The sequence below is a fragment of the Grus americana genome, chromosome 1 (assembly GCF_028858705.1).
Source record: "Grus americana isolate bGruAme1 chromosome 1, bGruAme1.mat, whole genome shotgun sequence".
Lineage (NCBI taxonomy): Eukaryota > Metazoa > Chordata > Aves > Gruiformes > Gruidae > Grus > Grus americana.
In genome coordinates, this window is record NC_072852.1 from 44,464,486 (window position 1) to 44,476,691 (window position 12,206).

The 12,206-nt window shown below is 37.5% G+C and overlaps 1 protein-coding gene across 6 annotated transcripts in view; it reads left to right on the top strand.

Moving 5' to 3' along the window:
- Positions 1 to 12,206, top strand: part of SYT1 (synaptotagmin 1) — a 359,821-nt gene that overhangs the window by 277,566 nt on the left and 70,049 nt on the right. For all 6 annotated transcript variants that reach the window (XM_054811274.1, XM_054811286.1, XM_054811280.1 and 3 more), the window contains 2 exons: positions 2,056 to 2,223; positions 5,393 to 5,560. In XM_054811274.1, coding sequence (XP_054667249.1) covers positions 2,056 to 2,223; positions 5,393 to 5,560 — 336 coding nt within the window. The remainder of the gene's footprint in view (positions 1 to 2,055; positions 2,224 to 5,392; positions 5,561 to 12,206) is intronic.

Sequence of the window (12,206 nt, forward strand, 5' to 3'; positions counted from 1 at the left end):
ACACACAGCTATGACCTGGAATAATACATAATATTTCACTGTCTTTTCAACTATCTTCTGACTACCGGTGCTTGTTTTTCAATACAAGAGCCAGAAAGAATTCTGAAGCCTTTCAAGAACCTGTGGTGAAAGGAGCTTTTCCTGACTCCCAGAGCAAATACCCTGGCCATCCGATGAGTCACACTGATCCCCCTTGAAATCAGTATGAAATCAGTATGAAGCATTAGACCCTTCAGAAGCAGAAGATGTAAAGAGGGGGAAAGGAAAAGCTGCAAATGTGTTCTGACAAATGGCTTTCAGTTTCCTTAGAATATGAAAACAAACTTTCTGTGTGAATTTTGTTAAAGGAAATGTTGATTTTGTGAACTATATTTTACAAAGGGAAATAGGATGGGAGAGCAACAAATTTGTAAAAGTATGTAGTTTTTAACTGAGGTAATAAATTATTTGAGTTATGAATTCCTGTTTTATTTTGCTGCTCTAAACTATGTTGCAGCTTGGAATTTGTCAGAGGATAGATGATACAAAAGAGTAGAAGGATTCAGTGAGGTTAGTGTAGCACGATGGCACAAAACTGCAGACCAAAAATCTGGCTAATATATTGCACAGGGTTAAGAATGGAGACAAGATGCCCAGTGTACTCCCCAGAGCACAATGCCTCAGTTTTAGAGAGAGAAATTTTAAAAGGGAATTTAATTGCTTTTCCACTCTGTTAACTAAAAGTCATAGACTTGTTTTTTCACTCTTTGATGTGAAAGACTTGATGTAGACCCTGAGCCTATCCATGTATTTATGAACTGTTATGCATCTAGAATAAGAATGAGACAGAAAAGGAGAAGTGTTTCTTACAGCTAAAGGAAAATGTTTCATGGAGCTTAAGCGTCCTATGGGTGGGAGGGCATGCAGGCCATACTATGAATTTAAAACTGGTAAAAATAAGTTCAACTTTGGGGAATGTCTCAGAAGCCAGAAAGTTCTTTCCTAGACTGACTATATTGTTCTGTATTCCAGTTGTTAGAGCTTCTGTTTCCAATTTTAAACAATTCATCCCTGAGAGAAGTAAATATATTGTGACTGAAGCACTGATTTAGAAGAAAATATTCTCAGATTTCATTCCCAGTTCTTAATATCTTGTCTCCAGATTGACCTTGAAAAGTCACTTGAATGTTTACCTTAGTTCTGTGTCTATGAAACAAAATTAAAATTATTTTCTTCCTCTCAACTCCATTATGCTGATGAGGCCTAATACAGGCTAGTATGTCTAGATAACATATAACATAACATGACATAACATAACATAGCAAAAGCCTTCGTTTATAACATTTGAAGAATGGCCAGGGCATTTACAAGTTTCCAGTATGCTTCAGTCTTATTTTTAAAAGTGTATAAGAGATTTAAGAAACTACTTTTTCTGTTTTACAATGAGATTATGGATTGTTATTAGGAATTAGTTAACAAAGGTTAGTTTTTATGGGGTATTTTTTGAAAATGCTGTCCTTAGTTTACTATCTAAACCCATTTGTATACATAACAAGAGAAGTTAAATATAAGGAAGACTGCAAGATCCATTTGTTTTCATTAAAGCTCTGCCTGAGGATTTTCATTTGATATATCACCTTTTTGTGTTTGCTTGGGGGGAAGGTTACATGTTGGGGGTTTAGAATACAAATTTTGTAGTCAAAATTAGACATTCTTGATTGTTTAATAATGTGATTTCTATTCATGGTGCCCAGCATAGAAAAATAATGCACAAGAGGAGAGAGCAATTGAAAGTTATTTGATTGCAGTCTTTAAAAAGATGAAGTCTGTATTTAGCTGTAATCAGCTGCCCTTTGAAAACCTCTTTTCTGCTTAAAAACAGCCTTTGTACAGTCTGCATCTGCCATAATTGATTTTCTAAAGTCTATAGTGTTGCTTCATTTGACTTCCTTGAAGAGGGGAAGGAGAATAGTTTTTCATAGACCAGAAATAGAGTCTGCATATGTATTTCTCTGTTTCAGTTTTTTTATAAATATCTATTTGAAATTTCATTCTGCTGTTTTTCTCTCTTTTCAGCTTCTGGTTGGGATTATTCAAGCAGCTGAGCTGCCTGCATTAGATATGGGTGGTACATCTGATCCCTACGTGAAAGTTTTCCTGCTGCCTGATAAGAAGAAGAAATATGAGACAAAAGTCCACAGAAAGACCCTTAACCCTGTTTTCAATGAGCAATTTACATTCAAGGTATTTTTTCGATAATTATTCAAAATTTTTATTTAACCACTAAGTATCTCATGCTTGGCTACAAAGTTAGACATCTTAGTTAATTAGTAACTGCAACATAGTGATTTTTTGTGATGTGGAAACCTGTGATATTCAATTTTATGATGAAAATGATCTAACACAAGGTCAGACCTCAGTAGGTGTAAAAGGCACAGTTTGATTTTAGGCATTTCAGTTATCCTGATGTATGACAATCTGATCCATATTTTATGGCTGGATAAAACTTACAAGAAAGTCAGAAAACAGTGCCAGTTTGACAAATGTCTGGTAAATTTCCCAAGACCAGCATTTTCTTTAAATATCTTTGTAGTCTGATTTATGAATTTCAGTATACCATTTCTTTTCCCTGCAAAAATAAATTAAAACTCAAGGAAGGTAAATGGATGAAGGAAGGACAACATGGCAGATTAATCTTGCTAGACTTTGTCATAGCAATTCTTTGCCATGCTACTTTGCATATGAAAGGAAATCATGTCTCAGATTCAATAAGATATGAATTAAATAAACGTAGGTAAGGCTTACGTTGCAATATTTAAGTCATTCTAATAGTATCTATCAATAGTGTTTTTCTAAAACTGTAGCAGTACCTAAACTCCAGTTAGATACAATAGAGGAATACTATACAGCTTGTTTCATAGGGCTTCTCCTGATATACATTCCTCTGCTGTTACTTTAGGCCTTTCTCTATGCCCAATCTTATAATGACAGCTCCAGATTGAAAACAGGAACAGTGAAAGACTCAGGCTATGTAATCATTCAATGAGAAAGATATCCCTGGAGGCCAGAACTACTACTGCATATATAAGCTTATTTTTTCCCTTGAAGATGTTCATAAAAATAATCTTTTGTGGGGAGTTATTTTTTTCTTGAGCTTTCCTAAGAGACTATTTAAAAGAAAACAGAGTTATAAATTACAGATTCCTATGCAGCTCACAAAAGAAAAGAAAGAACCAATTATGCTGTCATCTAAGATGAAGGCACAAATTATAAATCAGATCATCCACTCCTGGGCTATAATGTCCACTTGTTTTAAGTCACATCTTTAATATTCAAATTTTATGCCTCAGAAGAAAGTTTGCTTTCCACGCAGGACCTGACAGAGTGTTTAGGTGCATCCCAGTGTGGTACTGACCATCCCCTGGATACTGTGGTCTGTACTCAAGAGAAAACCAAGGGGGCATACCAAGTACTATCATTGTTCTGGGGGCTACAGTGCAAAAGGCAAGTGACCATTCAACTAGTGCTGCAACTGTAATAAATAACTTCCTTGGGAACTACTGATAATTTCTCATTTACTTGGGCAGAACCTTACTTCTGTGACTCACTTCAGGTGGTGCACAGCTTCTGTTGGCATCCTTCCCGTCCCTCTCTTGGACAGAGCTGCCCACCAGGCAGCCCAGGCCCATTTTGTTACCTTCTCCCAGGGCATGGTGTGAGCTGCCCGCCTTCCTCCCGAGGAAGGGCTAATGGGAACGAGATGGGTTATGATTCTGCTGTATTGCATCCTGAGCCCGGGACCTCATTCTTTCTTGTCTTTGGGTGGTTCCCTATGTTAGTCCCCTTTTCATTTCTGTTTCCCAGACATCTGTGGTGCCATTCCAGGGTGCAGGTGTTCGTCCAGCTGTCTGAACTGTAGCCCCGCACTGTGCTGCCAAAAGGAAACTGAGAAATCCTAGCTGAACTACACCAGTCTGGCAGAGGGAGGTGTTCCTTCCCAGGCCCAAAGTGGAGAAAGGGTTCACGTCTAGAGGAGTGACGTGTCTGTGCCAGAAAAACATTCCTATATGTGTCCTGCTACCGAGGTGTCACCTGCATTAAGAGGCTGAGTATCTCTGAGCAGAGCAGAAAGCAGGGAGAGGGAGCAATCCTTCACAAGAGCTGAGGACATCCTTGGTTGTCAAGAAAGAAACTTTAGAGCATTTCTCTTCTGTTTTTGAGGCTGCATAAAAATAAAAAGTGAAATTATTTAGAATTTTGCCTTCCACATACACTTTCCTTCTATAGCTTTTTAAAAGCTACAAATAATTTACAGAATCAATTTTGCTGTAGTATTTACTACAATGCACGACCCGGTACCCACTGAAGCTATTGTACGCAGGAATGGAAGCTCTCAACTTGAAAAGCTGCTTTTAAACATTATGTAACATGTTATGAAAAAGGAAAACTACTCATGTTATTAGTAAGTATTTTAAAAAGCAAGTTGAAGCCAAACAGTAACAAAAGACAAGAGGAGTCCTAGGGTTTAAACAAACCGGAACATACAGCAGTTAACAAGGCCAATGATAATGCCACACTTTCATTTTTCTTTTTATATAGACAATTAATAGAGAAATGTTTACTGAAGCCCATGGAAACCATTTATACTTGCAGAATATATTCAAATTGACCAAGTGTTCAATATAAGTCCAAACAATTCCTAAATGAGACCTCTCCAGATAGTCACTCAAGCGTAGCTTACCTGAACTGCAAATCTTCATCTGAATATTAAAAATGTGACTCATAAGCATCTTAACCCACAACATCTGTCCGAAACACATCAGAACAGCTGGAGAATGTCAGAACTTGGCCTTCTGCCATCACAATTTCTAGCTGTACTGTGTGACTTAGAAAGCACCTTAGTGTCTACAGTGTGAAAGGTATAATAATGAAAAATATGTCTTGGTAAGTAATAGGTAATGGTACTGTAAGAGAACTATTTAGTGTCTAATTACTTTGTGTCAGATACAGTAAGCCAGTTCTGGTTTTTTCATCAGTCTGGGAGCTACCCATTTCTGAGTGATGACACTTGATTTATTGAGGAAAAGACACCATTGTGTGAAAAGTTCATGTGTCTTCAGTGCAAATAATTGGGCTCCCTGTTTCAGTTTCATCACCCACAAAATGATTCGAAGTAGAATGAGAAAAACCTGAGGAGTGATGAGCGAGCTGCCACATTGTTCTGTCGAGTGCCAGAGCCTGGTCGCAAAAAATACTGCATCTGGTGACTCTGAAACAAATGCACCTCATAATTTTCTCTGCAGTTCAATTTACCTGAGATGACAGCTGATAAACCAAAGAAATAGATTTGCATTGTAGTGGACTGATCTTTATTGTCTCAGATACGGAGTTTGTCATTTTCTCTTCTTTGCAGGTGCCATACTCTGAGCTGGGTGGAAAAACTTTAGTCATGGCTGTTTATGACTTTGATCGTTTCTCCAAACATGATATCATTGGGGAATATAAGGTTGCGATGAACACAGTGGACTTTGGTCACGTCACTGAGGAGTGGAGGGACTTGCAAAGTGCAGAGAAGGAAGAGGTAAGAAAAATCAGACTTTTTCTTTCCCCCAGGACACTTTTATACTCAGCTAGAGAAACAGTCAAACTAGCAACATTTTTTTTTGCCGAGACAGCTCCCATCTGTTATCAGCATTTCTCAGACTTACTTCGCCTGATAAATTTTTGATAAGCATCTTTTCCAATACTCATTGAATGGTACATTCTCCTTTGCTAATCCTATTTTCAATCTTTTTGATACTTTATGCAACATATTAAGAAAGTTTTCATGAGTTTGACTTTTTCTTGAATTGATGCAGTTTCGGTACCTAGAATTTGCATTTGAATTATACGAGTGATGTGCATGTAGGCTTCTTTGTGGCCCTAATAATTCTCAATATTTCCATCTCAAGGCATCTTATTGTGCATGAAGATAGCAGTTAGTTTTCATTGAAATATCTTACAGTTTTATTGAGCCACTATGCAATAATATCCATTGATTAGAATTTTCATTTGACAAAGACCTTGGAATGGCATCTCACTCAAAATTAATCACCTTTTTTATTTTCCTCTCTGTGACAACATCCTGTGGGTTCATTATTTAGTAGATATAGTGCTACATGCAGACAAGACATTTTTTGGAAATATATCACTAAATTGTGCATCCTGTGAGGTTGTTCATAGTGGCACATCCACCTTTTTGCTTATTATAAGACCATTTTGTACTCAATTTTACATTTTTTTTTCCTTTTGATTGCTAGATAATATCTGCTCACTCATAATAGTCAGAGTGCACAGTGTGCTTCAGTTCTCTGGTGGGAGAAGAAGGACTCTGAGTCTGAGTTCCTGGTTGTCTAATTTAGCTAATAAGCTGGTTTGGATTTGAACCTTAGTTTCTGTAATTAAAGGGACAATCTCTGGATGAAATCTTCCCTTTATTCAAGAGACAAAACCCTGAATATTTGATTTAGACTAAAAGTTGTGGAAAATTCAGCAGATGCTGAGCATGCAGTCTTCTCAGATTTTTCAAAAATGGTAGATTTCAGTCTTACCTTTTTGAGTGTTTGTTTGTAAAGACTGTACTTTTGGATGGCTTTCTTGTATGACTTATTGATTTGAAAGCCACTGCTACATTGAGACTATTCTACCTGGCATTGTTTCATAGTGACAGCATTTGCAGGGCTCTCTTACTGCACAGGACATTGGTACCCTTGCTATATGGGGCATTTTTCTTTCACTCTTAGAGCTAAAGATGAAAATGAAAAAAAGAGAAAAAAGAAGTTTGCAGTTCAAGGGCTCTTTTCCTTTAAAGCCTCGGCATACCGGAAAGCTAGAAATGTAAAATCAGAGTGTATTACTCCTTCCAATCTTTATTAAGTATCAAACTGGACTTTTATTGCACTATTGTGTGTGATATCAAAGGGTTTCATGTTTTTCTGTTGCAAAATGCATAAAAAAAAGCTAAATACTACACAAAGAGGAATTGAACCTTCACCTTTTTAGTATAACTTTAAGCTTTTAGAACAATGATATCCCCATATGTAGGTGACAGATAACATGGCATAGATTAGTCTGGGGTTTCACCTGTCCTGTGGCATAGCAGATTGCCTCTTGAGTTTTCTAGCTCATGTCCACGGTGAGACCTGACTCAGTCCCTTGATTGCTTCATAAAGTTCATATCCTGCTAATACAAAATGATGTTAAAGTTGCTTGAAATACAGCGTAAGCTACTTCCAAAAATGCATTCTGACTTGGAAAGAATTTTTTATTAAAATAAAAGAAGGTAATTAAAAGAAATAATGCTTAAAGTATTTGGATATTAGAAGAGTATTACCATGACTTTGAATAGTTTGCAGTAGGGATGAAACCTAGATTGTACCTTATTTGTGCTTTCAGAGCCCAAGTGAACTGATACATGTGTACTTTTACATGTTTGTCATTTCTCTATGCAAATATATTTGCATGAGAGTCGTGCTAACTAGGAGAAACTAGCTTTCCTTAGTTGCTGTTTGAGCCTCTGCCCTCACCTTTCTTCAAATTCAGGTACTATATATACAGAAAAAAACATCGTCATTTTGTAAAGTTTTTTGATAGGGCCTTTTTGAAGCTGCTTCTGGTGCATGGCTTTTTTATTTATAAGAAGCTAGGCAATATCATCCTATGAAAACATCCTGAAAAACTGTGCTTGCAGCAACTCCCTAAATATTTTTTCATAATACAGGCGGTCTTCTGTTCCATTTTTACATCTCTATGCTCATAAGCATGCAAAGTATCCAGTAAATATGGTAAAATATCATAACTTAGGTTAGTTGGAGACTTTGTTAATCTTAGTTTTCTATATATTAGTTGTAGCTTTCCCACAACCGTCTCTGAGCTTACCGTACAAATAAAAAGTGACCCCACAGAAACCAGTTACTCAAGATGTAGGTCAGTCAAGCATATTTAATCCAAAAGGTCTTCACTTATTTTTACTCTGTTATGGAACCTCTACTTCTGTCATATATGTGTTGAGCCTGATTCAAAGAATTGCTTAACCCAATTTGGAAAGGAAATCTCTACCAAGAACCAAGGGAGTCACATCTGTCAGTGGTTTGGGACCTGTGTTTCCCAGGAAATGTCATTCACATTTCCATATATGACCACTGCCAAATGCCTCACCATCTTCAGTATTCCAACCTCTGCTGGAACAGGTAGAGGTCCTATCTCCATAAACCTGTTATCAGCTGACACAGCAGATGTTGCAGAATTCACAGCAGATACAGCTGCAACCAAGCAGTACCCTGGCTTCAGAATTGGCACAGTACTGCATGTACAAAGGTTAACATGATTTACCTGTGCCAGATGTGTGGTAACAGAACATGCTTGTCTCTTGGTACCGATCATGAACATGACATGGTGGTCTGGCTTACTAATTTTAAGAAAACATGATAAAAAATGAATTAAAACCTAAGCAACTGGATTTCATCCAAAAATGTATGACAAATGCAATTCTATTACTACCAAAAAAATCTTCTGTATACTATTCTACATGTTATAATTGCATAATGAATTTGTCCTTGAAAAGCACATCTGTATATGGTCTGCAGTATTTGAGGAATGACATGTTTTATTTCCTTTTTTGCCCTTACAGCACCTAGGTAAGCTTGTCAGTTCTTAACAACCCAGCGCTAACTAGAAATCTAAATATGTTTCCAATTAGTATCAGATGCCACACTATCCTTAATGTTTTAATTATGACCCCTAAACAAGATATATACCAAAGCACATCAGTGGCAATTCTCGCCAGTCACTTTGAAAGAACCATTTAGGTGGCGTCAGTCAAACTAAGTATAAAAATCTTATTTTTATTTCACTTTATGTAGAATTCAGTTGATGCACATCACTGAATATACAATTTAATTAACACTGCAATCATAGAGGGCAAATCATTTTACGAGCAGTTACTCTTCTTTTTGCTCATAAAGCTCCACTGTATTTTCCATCCTTTTTTCTAAATGGGCTTGAAATTGATGGCAGAGGATGAAGGTTTAATGAAATATTTGAAGCTCTACCTCTCACAGCCCAGCCATTTGAATGGCATCTCTCTGACACTGCATTCTCTTCCGGGAGAGGTCTTATTAATGTATTTATGTTGGTGAAGCACTTTCAAGGTACAAGGCTTGATGTACGCATTTGTTATGACTGCGAGAGGGTTTTGGGAATGTATGAGTTTGTACAATGACTGCTAAATATTGGGGAGGCCACTGCTAATGAGCTGCATACCTTGAATCCGTTTTCCCTGGCCGCTTTTAGCTCTGCTGTCCTTGTGAATATATGGAGGTGATTTATCTAGCAGTCCTTTAGTCTCGTGTGACTGAGAGCATGGGAGGGAAGAATGGTAGATACTGAAAGATTATTCACTTTTACCAAGCCTGACATATAATGGTTTGGGCACAGAGAGTTAAAAAACAGATCATAGGAGTTTGCTCCTCTGTGTCACCTACCAGATGTCACTGCCATTAACTTTATCTGAGTACACACTGCATCCAATATCTGTTATCACTCCAGTACAGAAGGCCAGACAGATCTCTTCTTTGCTCACAGCAGTGTGAATCATACTGAGAGTCATCTTCTGAATACTTCAACTGATTTCCCTCCAGACATTTTATTATATTGGCACTTAAATTGAAAACCTGTTGTAGCAAACGTTCCAAGAAATTTTAGGGAATATAAGGAAGAACAGAAACAATTCTTCCCCTTGAAAGCAGTGAAGAAGCAGAGCCTTATTCCATGAGGAGAAGGATCTTCAACCTGCCAGTATCCACCACCAAGAGTTCTGCAGACTGCCATCACATAAGATCTGCACTATCTGATCAGGCATCCACCATGGATAGGTTACCTGATGGATGCATGCTCCTATCACAGTGAATTGTGATGGGTATATTTTGTACATGGCTTCTGAGTTGGAAGCCTGCTGGAAAACACCAGCAAGATGCACAATAGCTTCTCTCCTACACGATGCAGAATCCCAAGCAGGAGAGATGCTACAGTACTGCCTTGCAGAGGGGTGAGGTGCAAGCGGTCTGCAGCTGGGGAGCGGGAGACCAATTCTGTGAAGCTTGATCTGCACTATTCATGAAGGTTGTTCTTTCCTTCCTCTTCAAAAAATAAAAGTTGAAGAAAAGAGATGGAAAAGTGGGCCTGAAATGGGTATATTTAGGACCTCGGTATGCTTCATAGAAGCTGGAGACTGACAAAGTTAGTATTCGGTCTAGCTTATTGAATCTTCAGTGCTGAAACTTGCAGAGAGTTAAGAGGAAAGGACATTTTTACAAATGTCACTGTCAAATCACAGCAGCAAATCACTGTCATTTTCTGTTATATCAGAGATGGCCACATGATCTAATAGGCCTTTCCCATCTCTAATAATAACACTTAGTTCTTATACAGCTTTGCAGATAGCACAGTGCTTTGCAAAAGAAAGTATCATTATCCCTATGAAGATGCTGTCAGAGTGTCAGACAAATTTTAAAATGTGAGGTCTCCTTTGTTTAGCTGCATATTATACTGGATCACTATGTTTTTTGCATGGTGTTCAAGTTTTCTCAAGTTCACTTCTTACATCAAATTGAAACTTTAAAATGTTAAATCTAAGGGGGCTTTAATATTCAGGTTTTGTGGCAGAGTTACATACAGTAAAGGCACAATGTTGAATGCATTTTCAACATTGTAAATGCAGCATCTGTCCTGCAAAGGAACTGAATTTGTTAGTGAGACAGGTAACAAAACAGAGGTTCTTAAGTGTGAGAATAAGCAGTTAATTAGTTGGTTTTTATCTTGAAATTGAAGATGTTGAAATGTTGTGATTTTAAAGGTAAAACCATATGACTCAAGTAGAGCAGTTACAGTACTGTTTCAGGCTATTAGAATTATGCATTTCTTTTCTCGTCTTTCATACTCAAACTGCTGACAATCCCACTCTATACCTTTGTTGAATATTATCTTTCTTAACTCCCTCTCTGGAAGAGACACCTACCTTAGGAGGTCAGAGCCATTCTTATGTTATAACAAAAAGAACCTAATTGGCTTACTTGAAATCAAAAGGGAACTTGTCTTGATTCATCTCAGACTGTCTGGCTTTACAGATATTAAATTCAAATACAGAGCACAGTAGACAAGAAGGAGAAGTTCAGTGATAGTGTTAAATTCAGGCTCTGCTGGGGCCCTTCTGTTTCTGGACACATTCATTCTGAGATCAGAAAAACTTGTACTGATTATTTGTCAAAAACATACTTAGGACCATTTGACTTTCAAGTGTGGAAGGGCATCTTGAGCTTAAACTGTGCTGACAAAGTAGATCCTACACTTGGTGCTAAGCATCTAATGATCCAATCACAAAATAATAATCATTATATTAATGTTGATTCTAAACAAGACATATTTCTAAAGGCCTTGTAGAAAGTTACAAGGCCAAAGGAAGGAATAGTGGAGAATTCCCCATCTCTGCCTCTTAATGTTATTGTGGGGGGTTTATTGCTCAAGTATGGGATATTTTAAAATACTTAATAGAGGCCAGACCAGCCAAGAAGTTCAAAAGCACTGGACTTGGATGTTAAACATACGGTGGCATTTGAAAGCAATGTTCTGAATGGTGTTTTTATAGGCTTTTGAGAAAGATGCTGAGATGGATCAAAATCATCTTAGAGTTCTTCTTAAAAAGGCTTAAGCAGAATTTATATGACTTAAATGCTGGAAGTATTCTCCATGTACCTGCCAGTGATTCATTCAGATAGCAGATCTATCAGTCATTTGCATGGGTTGAAGTATATTCCAAGTGGAAGGTGCTAAAGCTACCCTGCTGCAGAAGGAATTCCAGGGAATTCAGCTATTGTCACGGACTATTCCCAGTTATAAAGCTCTGTAATCTGAGAGGGATTGCAAATGCATCTGCGAATCAGCTGATTGGAGTGAAAGGACCACAGAACATGCTATATATTAAATTTTCCTGCATTGTTCTCCACTCGGACTTTTATGTACTTACCTATTTTTCTGACTACCAGCATCAGTAAATGCATTATCCAGAGGCAGAAATTGCATTTCTCACTGGGATTCTAGGCAGAAGCTTTGCTGTAGTCCAGAGTAATGCCTTATTTCCCTTTCTCCCCTCCCTTGGCAAACTGACAGTGACAAAAATAATTATCTGATAGCTG